At 45.5% G+C, this 15,974-nt stretch overlaps 1 protein-coding gene across 2 annotated transcripts in view; it reads left to right on the top strand.

Annotated features, from left to right (window-relative positions):
• Positions 1 to 15,974, top strand: part of CCDC40 (coiled-coil domain 40 molecular ruler complex subunit) — a 599,189-nt gene that overhangs the window by 519,778 nt on the left and 63,437 nt on the right. For both annotated transcript variants that reach the window (XM_069655198.1, XM_069655197.1), the window contains one exon: positions 5,026 to 5,184. In XM_069655198.1, the coding sequence (XP_069511299.1) occupies positions 5,026 to 5,184 (159 nt within the window). The remainder of the gene's footprint in view (positions 1 to 5,025; positions 5,185 to 15,974) is intronic.

Below are 15,974 nucleotides of genomic sequence, written 5' to 3'. Positions count from 1 at the left end.
TGACTTTTTACAAAACAACTTACTATTTACAAATTAGAGTTTGATTTATCACCAAACATCTTGCAGTTTACACAAAACAAAACACCACAAAAGAAAATATAACACTGTATTAAAATCAACAAAATGACCATTCAAAGGAAATACATATATCCACCATAGCAATGCACACACTAACATTTAGGCAATGTTCATAAAAAGGTAACACATTCTCAAAATGTTTTAGTTCTTCTTAATTAAACCCTGAGCTATTAAACAAAGTAATAATGCATGTCAGCCTCTGTCAGAGATTGACTGGCCTTGTAAAGAAATCCTATTCTGACCAGAAGAAGTAGTTGGACAAAGACTTCTATGCGGTGTCCAAACTTGAACTTGTACCTCAACCTGGCTCTGTGTTGTTTCTATCATAAAGGTTGAACAGACAAAAGTAGAAAGTACTTCTCTTTGGCTGGGGGCATGGTACACTCTCAAGGGAAGAGTTAGGTTACCAGAGAAAGTGTTCAAACGATGATAGTGCAGCGGGTATTAAAATATACAGAATTTTCCAGCAAGTCTGTATATAAAAGAAGCACGGTCTAGAAATTTAGAAACTTTTGTTTCTAACTGCAGAGCTTTAATAATCGGAAAGGTTGGAGGCGGCTGACGTAAACACCCAGCCCCGACTTCCTAAGCAGCGAGTTTCCAACTGAATCAAGGGCGTGGCTGTGAGGAGTTGGACGCCGTACCTGAGGCTGTTCGGAGGCGGCTAATTTCAGTGCAGCCTGATCACGCCTCATTGTGATACGGTAGTAAGAAGTTTGACAAGTTTGACAAGCTTGATAAGTTTGACAAGTTTGACAAGAGGAAACGCGCAACGGACGTTGTGCAAGAAGACCATATTGTGATATTCAGAGGTAGTAATTGGAGTCAGTGGGAGGTGTTTGGCGTGGCTAGTGTGTTCCTAAGCGCTGACACATTTGCTGGAGACTGATCACATTAAAGAAAATGATGGTAAAAAAAAGACATTTGTTACTCCTCATTTTACTACACAGATTGGGCAACATTATAATTATAATCTTCATAGTAATCAGAGTAAAAATGTACTGGATGACTGCTAATTAGATCTTCCAACTTGCAATAATATTCCAGGACATTCTCATTGAACAAACACCATCAGCTTTGAGTAGTGTTTTAGAGATCGCCAATGACCCAAATGCCTCTCACATAGCTCCCAGTAATTAAGGTTTTGAGAAGAATGGGCAATTATACACTGTGACGTGCCATAAAACACCAAGTGTAGAAAAAGGAAATAGATCTATTAGGGACTTTTTTCCATTGCGGGCACAAGTGCAGGGATTAGACAAGGAATTTACAAGGAGGCCCTCAACACGGATTTGGAAGGGACTCATTTCATAGCTGATGGAAGTCTACTAGAATTAGCCTTAGAACAACAAAGTGTTGCTATTGATTACCCTAATAAGGATCCTACACACAGAGAGCATGTGGAAATGAGAGATGGCCCTGCTGACTTACTGAATGTATGCTCATTATCTTTCCTAACGGAATATGGAGAGGAAGAGGGCATACCATTGGCCTCCATTATTCCATCATCTCCACATAATCTCCTTCATACTTTAAAGATTTGGGACACCAGGATAGAGGGAGAAAGGTCTAACATGGTAACAGCAGTAAATGTAGTAACATAAATTTTAATAACCCCAGGTAATCGCAGAGCCTAGATTTGGGACACCTGGATAGAGGTAGAATGGGTCTAAACACTGTCTAAACACGGGGGGGGGCAACAGTAATGTAGTAATCCTGGATGCAATAGCAGTGCCTAGATTTGGGACACCAGGATAGAAGGAGAACGGGACTAATACAGGGGGACAACAGTAAACGCAGTAACAGAAAACGCAATAACCCTAGATGCAACTGCAGCACCTAGACTTGGGACACCTGGATAGATGGAGAAAGGCCTAACACAGGGACAACAGTAAATGCAGTAACAGAAAACGCAATAACCCTAGATGCAACTGCAGCACCTAGACTTGGGACACCTGGATTGAGGGAGAAAAGCATAACGCGGGGACAACAGTAAATGCAGTAGCAAATAATATGCAAAAACCCTGGGGGATACTAATTAGATGTAGAATCTGGCTACGGGGGTAATAGTTTAAGGCGGACCCTGGTTAGAGTTGGGACTAATAGCAGGTGGACTCAGCAGGAGATGCAACCCTAGATACAACAGCAGTGCCTTGATTTAGGACACCTGGATAGAGGGAGAAAGACCTAACACGGGGGGACAACAGTAAATGCAGTAACAGAAAACGCAATAACCCTAGATGCAACTGCAGCGCCTAGACTTGGGACACCTGGATAGAGGGAGAAAGGCCTAACGCGGGGACAACAGTAAATGCAGTAGCAAATAATATGCAAAAACCCTGGGGGGGGGATAGTGGCTGATTTATTTTTATTAATTAATTAATTAATTAATTTATTTATTTATTTATATATATATAGGGCACCAAGTCTTGCTTTTGTCCTATTTTCTGTTAAGTAATATAATCCAAAAAGCTGACTGTTAGATGAGTATCACAGGAAATATTTGACTTGAGTTTTATATTTCGAAAAGTTTGTATAAACTATATGAAGTAAAAAGAAAAAATATATATAGGGCACAAAACCAGAGGTATCTAGGCACTTATACTTAAGAAATTGGTTACAGTGCTTATGTTTACAGGCAAGAATGAACAGGAAGTAATTACATCACAGAGAACAGTAAAGTTAATGTGGTTACAAAAGTTGGGTTACAGGCAAGAACAAACGGAGGTAATACATCACAAAAGTGCAGTAGAGTTCAGGTGGGCACAGTCGCATAGCCTGGCCCCATGTAGCTAGGCAGTTTCATTACAGTGTGCAATAAGGTCCAAATGGGCACATTTGCAAAGCCTAACCCCATGTTGTAGGGTGGCTGCGACACAAGGATGCAGAAGAGTCAAATCAAGAGGACACATTCGCCTAGCCAGGAGGCTGCGACACAAGATGCAAAGAGCCAAATCAATAGGGCACATTCGAGGAGCCTAACCTCATGTTGCAGGGCGGCTGCGACACAAGATGCAAAGAGTCAAATCAAGTGGGCACATTCGAGGAGCCTGACCCCATGTTGCAGGACGGCTGCGACACAAGATGCAAAGATTAAAATCAAGAGGGCACATTCGAGGAACCTGAACCCATGTTGCTGGGCGGCAGTGACACAAGATGCATTGAGTCAAATAAAGAGCGCACATTCAGGCACACAGACACATACATACAACAGGGGGGACAGCTAGATACAGATTACGGGCACACAAGTGCATACATACAACAGGGGGAACAGCTGGATACAGGGTTCAGGCACAGAAGCGCATACATACAACAGGGGGCATAGTTAGATGCAGGGTTCAGGCACAGAAGCGCATACATACAACAGGGGGCATAGTTAGATGCAGGGTTCAGGCACACAAGCGCATATATACAACGGGGAGACAGCATTTCACCTGGGAGTGTCCTGGCAGCAGACAGGGAGCAGACAGGGCGCTTAGGAGTGGGCCTTTGGATGGGGGCCGGCAAGCCTGCTGGCTTTCGGATAGGCCGGTGAAATGAGTGGCCTCAACCAATCAGAGCCGCCACCTCAGGCACATCTGAACTCAGTATGCGGACCGCCATTGGATGTAGAATTTGGCTACTTTGGTAATTGTTTAAGGCGGACTCTAACGAAATAATTGCCTCAAGATCTCCATCACCAGCAAAGAAAAACAAGCCAGTGTTGATTTAGCTCAGAGATTGGTCAAGTGGAGACTTTGAAGTATCTGCTCCTGTTTTGCCCAGGGCTGCCCGAGGTTAGAATACTATTTTTGGTTTGTTGATCCGGGCCTTCCCATTATGGTCTCCGGGGGAATGGTGGGGTGCCTTGACAAAGGCAATATGGTCTCTCGAGTCTGGTCAGTTGTCAACTTTTATGAACAAGGTCCTTTTAACAGACAACCCACAATGGAATCCTTCCAACAGATTATCCTTGACCTTTCTGTGACATGGTGTATGACATTGAGACTATATAATTTGAACCATGTGGGATGGAATAGCTGAAATGTAATTTGTAAACGTTTGTTTTTGTTTAATAAACTAATGCTAGATACAAAATAAAAAATAAAAAAAGTATATAAACTTCTAGTCCTCAAAGGAGTTTAGCCCAACCTTAATCTAACAACAATAAACATTGTTAACACTCTACGTTTGTGGATTCGCCACACTTCACCGTCTACTTTCTGAACCCTTTGCTGTCATCACTAGACCTTCCGAATACACTTTCTAGAACAAGACTATGGCCCTCTGAAAAAAGGCAGGTTTTTGTATTATCTGATTTCGGTATTAAAGAGTTTCAATGAGTTTAAGAAATATTTAAGAACATGTGGCAACTCACACATTCAGAAGGTAATACACAAGAGCTGTGCCCACCACAGTAGCACCCTTTGGCAACAGCTCTTGACCAAAGTAACTTGAATGGTCATCCAAAACCTTTCCTTTCAACCCTCTGAGGAATATTGTTGTGTTAGCTGTGTGTGTTCTACAAAATAACTAAATATCACCATTATTGCCATTATTGTTCAGAATTACTGACATGGCGATAATGTGGATGTTAAATGACTATTTGTTTTGGAGAATTATTTAATACCAATTTTTGAGGACCAATAGTCTAAAAAAGAGCATTTACAAGGGGTCTGACTGTTTTAGGACACCTACACCAGAAAGTCATGGCTCCAGGTTAAGAACTTTTGCTTAAATTGGCAGAGTCCACACAGATCAAAAACGTGGGTAACCAGAAGACCACATGGTATTCAAACAGGCCAGAAGTGCATGGTGCTTTAGAGGTTTCTGCAAGAAGACTGGCATTTCATGAGGGTCAGTGCCTGGTAGAGACTGCAGTCCATCTAGCCATGTAATAATTCCGGGGAAATAGTTGCTTTTAAATTTATAGAAGGTTTACACTATGCCTCCCTCTGCTTTTCATAGAACGCTGACGAGTGTAACGGGACAATCAATGAGCTACAAGACTCCCAAAGATGCCTCTCTGATGCCCTCCAGGAGAAGCAGCTCCGCAATGCTAGCCTACAGTCTGACAGTGATGCCTTGGACACTGAGTGTGAGAGGCTGCAGGAAAAGAAGCGACAGGTAAATTACTAAAAGCTAATACTGGTAAAGCTAAAGCTGAAAATGCTACCTTAGGTCCACTAAGAGAAGGATGTTGTTTATGGATAATGTTTGGCATGTTACGTTAATGTACAATGCCTAAAATGTCTACAAATGAGTACTACCTAAATCTCTTTTCCTCAGTATCATAGCTTACTTTTCTAAGCAATTCCTTCCTCACACAGATTCCTCCTCTTAGATATATATCTTCCAGCGATGGCTGCTTTCAGAAACTTTTTTCAGCCACAAGGAGTGCCATGTTGTTGCGCTTTAGCTCCACTGAACTCCAGTGCATGACCCCATGATGCCTGATGTGACATTGGAGGCAGTATATGTGGAACCATTGGTACCCCATGGCCTCAGTTCCTTTTTTCCATGGCCTCAGGACTCTGCTCAGGAAAGCCACTAGCATTTTACAAACCATAGCTGTGCTATGCCAAATCCTAAGGTGGGCTTCTAGCCCTGTAGGCATTGCTCAAGGGAGATGTCTGTCGCCAATTCCCAAATGGTCTATCTTTTCGCTATCTCCATTCCCCCAGCGACATTTCACAGCAGGATTTTTACTTCTTTTCACCATAGCAGATATGGCCAGGTAGAGGGACAAGGGGTGGAAAAGAAGGGGTTAGTGAGGTAAAAAGTATGGAGGTGGGGTGGTAGAACTGGGATATGAGGGGATGGCCCCCATAGAAGGGCAATGGTAAAATCCATGGAAATGGGGTAGATCTGTCTTTATTGTCTGGGGGAGGAACACAAAATGAAAGGCTGCAGTTCATGCCGTTTCATGCATGGAAAGGCCCTCTGGGGGCATGCTGCTCAATTGTACATCTTAATCCACAAGTTTGGGAAAACACCTCCTCTAAGTCTCCTGCTTCATAGCCCCTTGCCAAGAAGGCCAGGTCTTTAGAGGGCAAAGGGGTGGAACACAGCTTGAGGGAGGACACACATTGAGAAGATTCCAGCTCTGATGAAGGTGGTCAGAAAGAGAAGAAGCATCACTAGAGGTCTAGATCACCCAGAAAACTATCTCGGCCTTATTCTGCCTTCTCATCTTCCAAAAAGAAGAGTCATCACTGGACGATGAAGGTTATTAGGGAACCTCGCCACTCATGAAGGTATCCTTCCCCATTTTTTCTTCTAAGCCAGAGCAATACGAGGAATTCAGGAAACAGATGCTAGACATCCTTGCCAATGTGCCAGCGACTTTAGTTCCAGCGCTAGTAGTGGTGCAAGGTCAGATCATGTTTCAACAAGCCAGCAGAGGCATCTCTTCAGACTCCAGAAGCACACCTCAAAGCTCAGTTTTGGTGCAGTAGCTTGAAACTGCTATCTTTTAATGCAGAGTGGCCCCACCTTTGGGCTTCATACCCCTGGCAGTAGCTTTCTCAGTTTCAGCAGGTAGCCAACACTTAACTGAAGTTTACTCTGGCTCTGGTGGCCCAATTATGCACAGAAATGGGCCAGAACCTTGACGATGAGTGTGATCCCATATGTTATGGGTCGGAACCCTTGAATTCAGGAGAGGTGGAGGATTTCCCAGTGGAATTCTATGATCAGGAGGCTGTCCTTACCGAGGTGGCATCCAACCTTCTGGATGCTATGATCTGGACACTTTATCTCAGCTGGACTTCATGCAAGGATCTGCATGTAGCAAGCCACATGCTTCCTCTCAGTGGACTATTGCAAAGACACCCTGGACCTGTTAACTCCAGTGGGCCTAGTGATCCAGTTTGACTGCACAGACATTCTTCACCATGTTCCTGGAAAAGAAACCCTTCTGCAATTTAGATTCTCAAGCATGACACAGATAGGCCAGTCTACAAAGGAGCTTCATCTTCTATCATAAAACAGGAGACACCCACTGGCCACCTCATCCATACCAACTCGGACCCTAACAGGCATCATTCACACAGGATATACATTCAAAGCACTGTAAGGAAGGCATGGTATCAAGAATGGACAGACACAAGTGATCACAGTTCGAGGGTGTTTATTAAACTGTATAGGTAGGTTGGAAAAATGCCTAATATAAATCTAAGATGGGAGCAAGCTACGACCATCAAATAATAATAAGGCAGTCCTGGTGGCGTTGTGTCAGATAAAATGGGGCCTATACTAAGAAAAACATATTGCCAATCCTTACGCTAAATATAAAAAGAGTGTGGGATAAGGTTCACAAGAAAGAAAGAGGTGTTCACAAATGATAAGTCACGATGTGTTAGCCGGGGGTCTCCATTCCCCACGTTTTGAGCACAGGACAGGGAAGGACTCCTGAGCACAGAGCCATCTCGAGCTTTCCCAGCACGAGACAGCAGTTCCGCTTCCCGGATTAGGACCTTCGGTGGTTAAGTCTCTTTTCTACAAAAAGGCATCATTCCGCCAGGTTCACTCTTGCCGTTTCACAATTCCTTTTACTTTCTTCTGATGCAGGATTTACTTCCCATGTGTTTTCAATGGTTTTTCGGTCAAAGACCATTGACTGTATAGGGATTTTGCTAGAACCCGGTACGACCACTTTGACCTTCACAGCTCCCCTAGTACCTTCTGGTATTAGTTTCATTCAACGTGGGATCAACCAGAGTCTCTCGAGTGAGCACTGATGTGGTGTTGGTGTCAACCCCTTGCGGCTGATCCTCCTCCCAAAGTCCCTGACTTTCCTCCTCCTCCTCCTCACCTGACAGACTAAAGTCTGGAGTAGCAGACGACAGGGGTCTTCGGGCTCGATAATCCTTCTTCTTCTTTCTTCCTTTTTTTTCGTAGATTGCGTCTCTCTCTGAAAAGCTGCCCGCCAGCACAACCTGTGACTCCTCTCCTGTGAGGGACTAATTGGGGAAAAGCTGTCCAGGCACAAAAACCCCTAAGCAGTAGTTTAGCTGGTGTTGATCTGGCCTCACCAATGCAGAGTGGGAAATGGGCCCTGTAGGCTCTATGGAGAGGCAGGTAAGTGCGTACCAAAGGTGAGTCTCCAAATTACTGTGACAAGCGGCTTACCAAGAAAAGTGTGGGAATCCGCATTAATACAGGAGCCAGGTATACGAAAACAACAGATGCCTGAAGGGAAATAGATATAGAAAACAGCGAGAGAGAGAGGAGGAGAGTAACCAGAGGAGGAGCGAGTAGGAGAAGGACAACCTTCCTGCGAGGGAAGCCGGAAACAAGGGAAAGAGACTGGAGCCCCCGAAGGAACGCAGCGGAGCAAAGGAGAGCGGCGCACCTGGAGGAACGCTGTGAGTAAAGAGAGAGAAGGGAAACGTCCTGAAAAGAAAAACTGCGGAAAAGAGGAAAGTAAACAAGAGTTAGAGCAACAGAGGAAATGCATGGCACCAGCCAGGCTGACCAAGCAGGGTTGCGTTGCGTTCAGGGAGGGCGTGGCTAATATGCCTCCCTGGACGCTGTAGCTGCAACACTAGACCGCTGCAGGCGCGGCGTGAAAAAACATAATGGAATCACTAATGGCCGCGGTGTAGCCGCACACGGGACCACAGGCTCCATGGCATGTGGCGCATGACACTATTCCCCCCCCCCCAGCCGAGAGCCCCCAGGCTTTCCGGGGTAAGCCTGATTAAACTTCCTAAGTGAAATGGGGGCCTTGATGTGCGAGTAAGGTTCCCACGAGTCTTCCGCCCTGGAATACCCTTTCCAATGTACGAGGTATTCAAGGCGACCCCGCTTATAACGAGAATCACATATTTGTGAGACCTTGTATTCTTCACCAGAATCGGATGGGGCTTGCAAAGGAATTGGTCTGAGAGTTGAGCCTGGCACCGCCTCTATAAGTAAAGAGGAATGTAGTAGGCTAGGGGCAACTTAAGCAAAATGCCACTGGGTTGATCTTAGCCATAATGGGATAGGGACCGATAAAGCCAGGTGACAGCTTGGATGGACGAGTCCAACTAGGTAAATATTTCATGGAAAGCCACACCCTGGTGCCCAGCTTCCACTTTGGCACTTTCAAGCGGTGTCGGTCTGCCTAGATCTTGTATGTCTTTTGGTTGTCTACAAGGCTCAGTTTGGCCGTCCTATGGGCTTCCCGTATCTTGGTCAAGGTGTCTTTCTCCGCTGGTAGATTTGATTTAACTGGAGCAACAGGCAGTATGGCACGGGGGTGAAAGGTACAAAAGAACAGAGTGAGGCCAGAGGCGGTATGTTGTGAGTTATTATAAGAGAATTCAGCCGTAGGTAGAAGAGATACCCAATTGTCCTGTTCTTGATTGATGTAGCTGCGGAGATACTGCTTGAGTGTGCCATTTAGTCGTTCTGTCTGCCCATTGGTCTAGGGGTGGAACCCAGAGGATAAGGCCTGTTCAATGCCCAAGTTGTGACACATGGCTGACCAAAATTTAGAGATATATTGACTGCCTCTATCTGAGGTGATCTTATCAGGAAGACCATGCAGACGGAATACATCCTTTATGAAAATCTCGGCCATTTCTGCGGCTGTAGGTAAACCATGGAGAGGAGAAAAATGGGCCAGTTTGGACATGATATCTGCAGTCACCATAAAACATGTACAAGCCTGTGACTCCCGAAGGTCTCCAATAAAGTCAGTGGAGATATGGCTCCAGGGGCGTAAGGGTATAGGACTTTGTGCAAGCAGGCCTAAGGGCTTGGTGGTGCGATGTTTACTGCTATTGCACACTTTACAGGATAGAAAATATCTCTTAACATTGGCCTTTAAACCATGCCAGTAGAATGATCTCTGGATGAGGTCCAAAGTGCCATCTTAGCCGCGATGGCCAGCGATCTTGTGATCATGACACCAAGTCAGAACCTGATGATGGAGTGGGTCCGTGCGTATGTACAACCGATGCTCATGGAACAATAGCCCCTCTTGCTCTGTGAGCTTCTCCTTTTCTTCATACGGTCCTGTTGTAAGCAAGGTTTCTTTTTACTTGTCGTAGGAATGTTGTCACTTGGCCGAACCAGTTTGCTTCTTGGAAATATCCTTTCTAGAGGAGGGTGATGGGAACCCGGAGACACCCCTTTGCGTGATAGTGCATCCGCCAGAGTGTTCTGACTTCCAGGTATGAATGTTATCCGGAAATCGTACTGAGCGAAGAAGTGAGCCCAATGGGCTTTTCGTGAATTGACACAATCCATAGTTTGGAGCACTTGTAGGTTCTTGTGATCCGTTCTAATGGTGAAGGGGTGAGTGGTCACCTGTAACAAGTGTCTCCACTCTTCGAGGGCAAATTTCATTGCTAGGAGCTCCCTCTCAATTACTGAATAATTGCGTTGACTTTCTGTGAGTGTCCGTGATACGTATGCTATCGGGTGTTCCTCGTGATCTTGTTCTTGCAGCAGTACTGCCCCAACAGCGGCCGAGGCATCGGTTTCTAGCACGAAATGTTTACCTTGATCTGGATGCCGCAAAATGGGAGCACTGCAGAACAGTTCCTTGAGACGTGTAAAAGCTTTAGAATCCCAGGCAAAGGGAGAAGAGGACTGCTTCAGTAAGTGGGTAATGGGCAAAACCACCCCCAAGAACCTCTGTACCTCTTTGATCGATATAGGAGAGGGCCAGCTCAGGATAGCTTCCGTCTTTCTTTTATCCATCTGAACACCTTGTGATGACAAGATATACCCTAAATAGGGTACAGAACTGACGCCAAATAGGCATTTTTCTCTTTTGGTGAGGAGACGATGTAGCTTCAGACGATTAAGGACTTCTGTTAGGTGGAATTTATGTTCCTGTGGGTCTTGGGAAAATACCAGTATATCGTCCAGATACACAATAACTTACACTATCATGAGATCTGAGAACACACGGTCCATGAACCGTTGAAACACAGCTGGGGCGTTGACTAGTCCAAACAGCATCATGTGATACTCATACAGGCCAAAAGGCGTTCTAAACGAAGTCTTCCATACGTCGCCTGAACAAATCCTTAACAAATGGTAAGCACTGCAGAGATCTAACTTTGTGAATATTTTAGCTCCCTGCACCGCCTCCAAGATATCTGTTATTAGAGGCATAGGATAGCGATCCCAAACTGTTACTTTGTTTAATCCTCGATAATCAATGCAGGGTTGGAGATCAAGGGAATCCCTCTTGGGAATGAAAAACAGTGGTGCCCCTGCCTGTGATTTAGATGGTCGTATGAGTCAGTTCTGTAAATTGTCATCCAGATATGAAAGGAGAGCCTTCCTTTCCACCTGAGACAATGCAAACATCCTAACAAACGGAACCAGTGCGTTGGGTATTAGGTCTATAGAACAGCCTTCTGGCCGGTGCAGTGGTTTTCTCTGCGAAGACTGCCTCAAACCAGTAAAATCAAATAGAAGGGAGTGATCCCCAACAGTGTTAACCGGAGGGATGACATGCACCTTTGCCTTGATGTAGAGTATATCTTGAAGACAACTCTTGCGACAGAACAGTGACTCAAAACTTAGACTGTTGGTAGACCAGTCAATGCGGGGATTGTGTTTCCGTAACCATGTGATTCCCAGAATCAATGGAAAGTGTGCAGCACGTATAATATCGAACTGGATTTCTTCAGAATGCTGCTATACATAGACAGTCTTAAGAGTTCAGTAGTCTGAGTGATCGGTCCGGAACTAAGAGGGCTTCCAACCTTCCTGCGAGGGAAACCGGAAACAAGGGGAAGAGACTGGAGCCCCCGAAGGAACGCAGTGGAGCAAAGGAGTGCGGTGCACCCGGAGGAACACTGCGAGTAAAGAGAGAGAACGGGAAATGTCCCGAAAAGAAAAACAGCGGAAAAGAGGAAAGTTAATAAGCGTTAGAGCAACAGAGGAAATGCACAGCGTTTAGTGACTAATATGCCTCCCTGGAGGCTGTAGCCACAACACTAGACTGCTGCAGGCGCAGCATGTAAAAACGTAATGGAATCACTACTGGCCGTGGTGTAGCCGCCCATGGGACCACAGGCTCCATGGCATGCAGTGCATGACAGCCGGACCCCTCTGTAGCTGGTCTGCAGCTGGTTGTCCCTTAACAAGTTACAGTTCTTTCAACTTTCCTCAATGTGCTACTAAGCGACTTTCATTCAACACAGTTCGGTTTCTTTATCGGTTCCCCTTCGACTCACCGGCTGTGATGAACCATTTGGCTTTTCACTCTGTCTGGAGTCAAGGCTGGTAATACGGTAGCAGGCATCTCCCTCTGTCCCCCTTATCAGTGTGGGCACACTCTGTGTATCATTGACATCTGCTTACAACACACTTGGGCTATTGTCTGCGGTCTTATGTTTCCTTCTGAAGAGGCTTTGCGGGTCTGGGTCCGAAAGGGCAAGGTCACTTCTCTCCTTGTTGTGCCTACGATACTCGACGCCTTTCTCCTCCTCTTTAACTGCCGTGCTTGGATAGCTTAGCTCTCTCATCTTGCGGTTTGCCTTGCTCGTTCTGTGCCCTTGTGCTCCACCTTTTATACCTGTGGGGAAGAGAAAGGTCTGTCAGGTTATGTGATTCTGGTCAATTACCTGACTCTGCCTGACCCTTGTGTGGGGACATGACAGGTAAACAGCTCTAGAGTTAGTCCGTTTTCTTTTATGTTGTGCGAAAGTGTTAATTTGGAAAAGGGGGGGTTTGTGTTTCTGAATGCTCTATGTGGTAGGATGAGGAAAATGTGTTGGAATAAGGGGGATACCGCGTCTCACCCATCGTCATCCCGCTCCCACTCCCCAAGGACCCCCCCCCTCTTCAGGTGATCCTCCCTCACTGGTTCACCCCCAGGAACTGGATCCAATAGCGATGGCAGTGTCCGGGCCACCTGGATGACAGATCCAAAGGGACTAGTAAGTGAGACACCTTCAGGTTTCTCTCATCACTCACCCTCATTCTCTTAGCTACTCATGCACACAGAATACACCAACATTCTATCCCTCACTCATGATAGCCAGCAGGACAGGCAGACAGGACCCAATACACCCATCACCGCACTCCCTGACCTGTGCACCTATCAATGCGGGACCTGAAACTGGGGTTTATACACCACTCCCTAGTCCACCAGGCTATCCACCGACCACGTCTAGAAGCTCGCCTGAGAGTGTCAGACCCACAATTGTATCACTACCTGATGAATTGCTCCCACTGCGTATTGACACTCACCTATCCCATGTCTCACGCTATTGCTAGATTGTGTTGGTCTCTATAATGGTGAACATCCTACTGTCATTGTGCATGATACATTATGTTGGTTCCCACCTATCTGACACTATATGATTGATATAGCGCCCTGCACCATGAGGTGCGGGCTTTCCAATTATGCACCTAGACACATTTTGCTCCTTTCCTACCTGTAACTGCATGTTTGTAGCACCCCGTACAATGAGGTGAGGCTTTCCAAACTGTGCACCCAAACCTCTGTCGCTCTTTACCTACCTGTGACCAGTGTACTATGCACTTTCTGTATCTAGTGTCCAGATCCCCGAGGTTCTGTGCACTGAAATAAATGTAAAAAATAAATAAATAAAATAAATGCCTCTCCTTCTCTTGCGCACCATATACATGCACGCAGTCAACCACCTAGTCATGCCAGCGGCTCAGACCCAAGGCCACTCTCATTCCCAACAAACTCACAACAAACTCACAACAAACTCACTCAAAGACCCACTTAAAAAAACTACAAATGCCACACGACATGAGGACAAAGGTGAAAAAACGCAAACAGCCTGAAGAGGCCATGCAGAGTGAGTCATAACTCCATTCATATCTCTCTCTCTCTCTCTCTCTCTCTCTCTCTCTCTCTCTCTCTCTCTCTCTCTCTCTCTCTCTCTCTCTCTCTCTCTCACACACTCACACACACACACACACACACGCGTACACACACACCACCACCAACAACGCAAACACCCCGCACCACAAAGACCCAGAAGCCATGCAGAGCTAAAATGTTAATGCATATCACTTATAACATTATATCACAGAACCAAACACAAACTCAAAACATCTATTCTTCTGGACAAGAAAGTATATGACTGGGCACAAAAGGAAAGCTAGCAGTACAAAAAATGCAACTCTTTAACTATGGTGTGTACTGAGGAGGGACCTCCTGGCCAAAAGCCTGCTCACACACCATCACACACAGGGTGGCTGGGCCCATCGAGATCAGGTCCAAATAACTAAGCACACACAACTCTCCTAAAGTTGCTAGCCACCCATACAGTAAACCAGCCAGCCATATATGCCTAACACTCCTGTTGTCCTTGCACATCACAAACAAGTTGCACACTGTCTCATCTTAACACACTCCTCACCTTACTGGGAGGAAATACAGCCACACAGCTCACAGACATCAGGGAAGGCAAGATTGGCATGAATGGGCCTCTCAGGAACCAACATGATTATTTCATCATTTCTAGCCATTAGTAGCCAGCTCATTAGGGCTGTACCCTACAATTCCTACTCCACCTCCTGGAGCCAAAAGACTAGCTCCAGTACTTCAAACCACTCAAAGATGTCTTTCCACACCTAATATGGTTAGACTAAATCCTTGGAGATGTGGCATATAAGCTTTTTTTGGGTGCTACCACTTTAAGCACTCCCACCTAATTTTTCCCAGAATCACTAAATCCCTCTATTTTTCAGTTTCTAATGCTGCCAAATCCCTCTGCTTCTTCTCTGCTAGGGCAACCTTCCTTCTACTTTAAGCGGCGCTTACTAGCAGGCAGCTTCTCCCCAGCGATACTAATCTGAGGCTACACTGAGGTCTGTGACCTAAACGAAGCTCGGGATATTACTGAAACTCTGGACCACACTATCCACCTTCTGGGAAGAATGGCGGGAACAACTGCCACTAATTCTGTCCCCCTCCATAATTCCATCCTCCAGTGGAATGGCACCTGCGTTGGGTTCTCCAGATCACTAATGGCCCCCAGGGCCTTCTCCCCCACCCTAGCTTCCTTGAAAACATTCAGGCTTGCTACCCTTAGTGCAGTGGGGAAATCCCTGTGCTTGACATAGCTCCCACAGGGAACTAGACCTCTCCCCTCTCTGAGACCATGTATAGCTCAGTTGTGCAAAATCAAAAATATGCCTGGTAGCATTTCTAATGTTAACTGCACTCTATTTTGGATAACTAAGCTGCACATCCCACCGCTGCCACCAGTGTGACATAATTACTACTCCTCAGGAGTGCAGGGTATCAAGTTAAAAGTTGCCAACTAAAATGTAGCCAGTAAAAAAGTTGTGCCGAAAATAACTTTGAGGTGAAAAAGTCTCCAAGCAAATTGACGTAAAATATGCAGAAAGTAGCCACAAATGCAGTGTTGCTAGGATATGCATTATGGATGAAAGAGGTGTGCATGCATTGTGATTGTTTTAGGGTAGGATAGGGGTTATGGCTACAGTAAAGATTATGCTTATAATTACCTTAAGTGTTAGGGTAAGGGTGGTTGTGGGAGGCTGGTGTTATTGGTGTTTGTGGGTTAGTGTAGAATAAGGGTTGGGGTTTGGGTAGAGTTAAAGAAGGGCAAAAGGATGTTGGGAGGTCTGATGAGGTTGATGTTAGAGAGGGGTTAGGTTTCCCCTAGGGGATAGGGAAGAGTAAGGGTTAGGGTAAGACTAAAGTTAGCATTAGAGCAAGGGTTTGCATTTAGTTAAGGGCTATTGAATTTGTGGAGAGCTAGAGATGGGATTGGAGTTATGGTTTCTATTTGTTTTCTATATATTTGGTGTTTTGTATAATGTCACATGCAAGTAAGATGCTTTGGAGTGCTGAAAAGTTAGGGTTAGTGAAATCATAAAGGTCAGGGGTAAAATAATGGCTGCAGTTAGGGTTAGGGATAGGGTGAGTGTGGAGGGCTCATGATTAACTG

This window comes from Ambystoma mexicanum, chromosome 3q, assembly GCF_040938575.1.
Source record: "Ambystoma mexicanum isolate Mex_15411 chromosome 3q, UKY_AmexF1_1, whole genome shotgun sequence".
In the NCBI taxonomy this organism is placed as follows: domain Eukaryota; kingdom Metazoa; phylum Chordata; class Amphibia; order Caudata; family Ambystomatidae; genus Ambystoma; species Ambystoma mexicanum.
The sequence above is the reverse complement of the archived record's forward strand: the minus strand, read 5'-3'. Positions and strand labels throughout refer to the sequence as shown.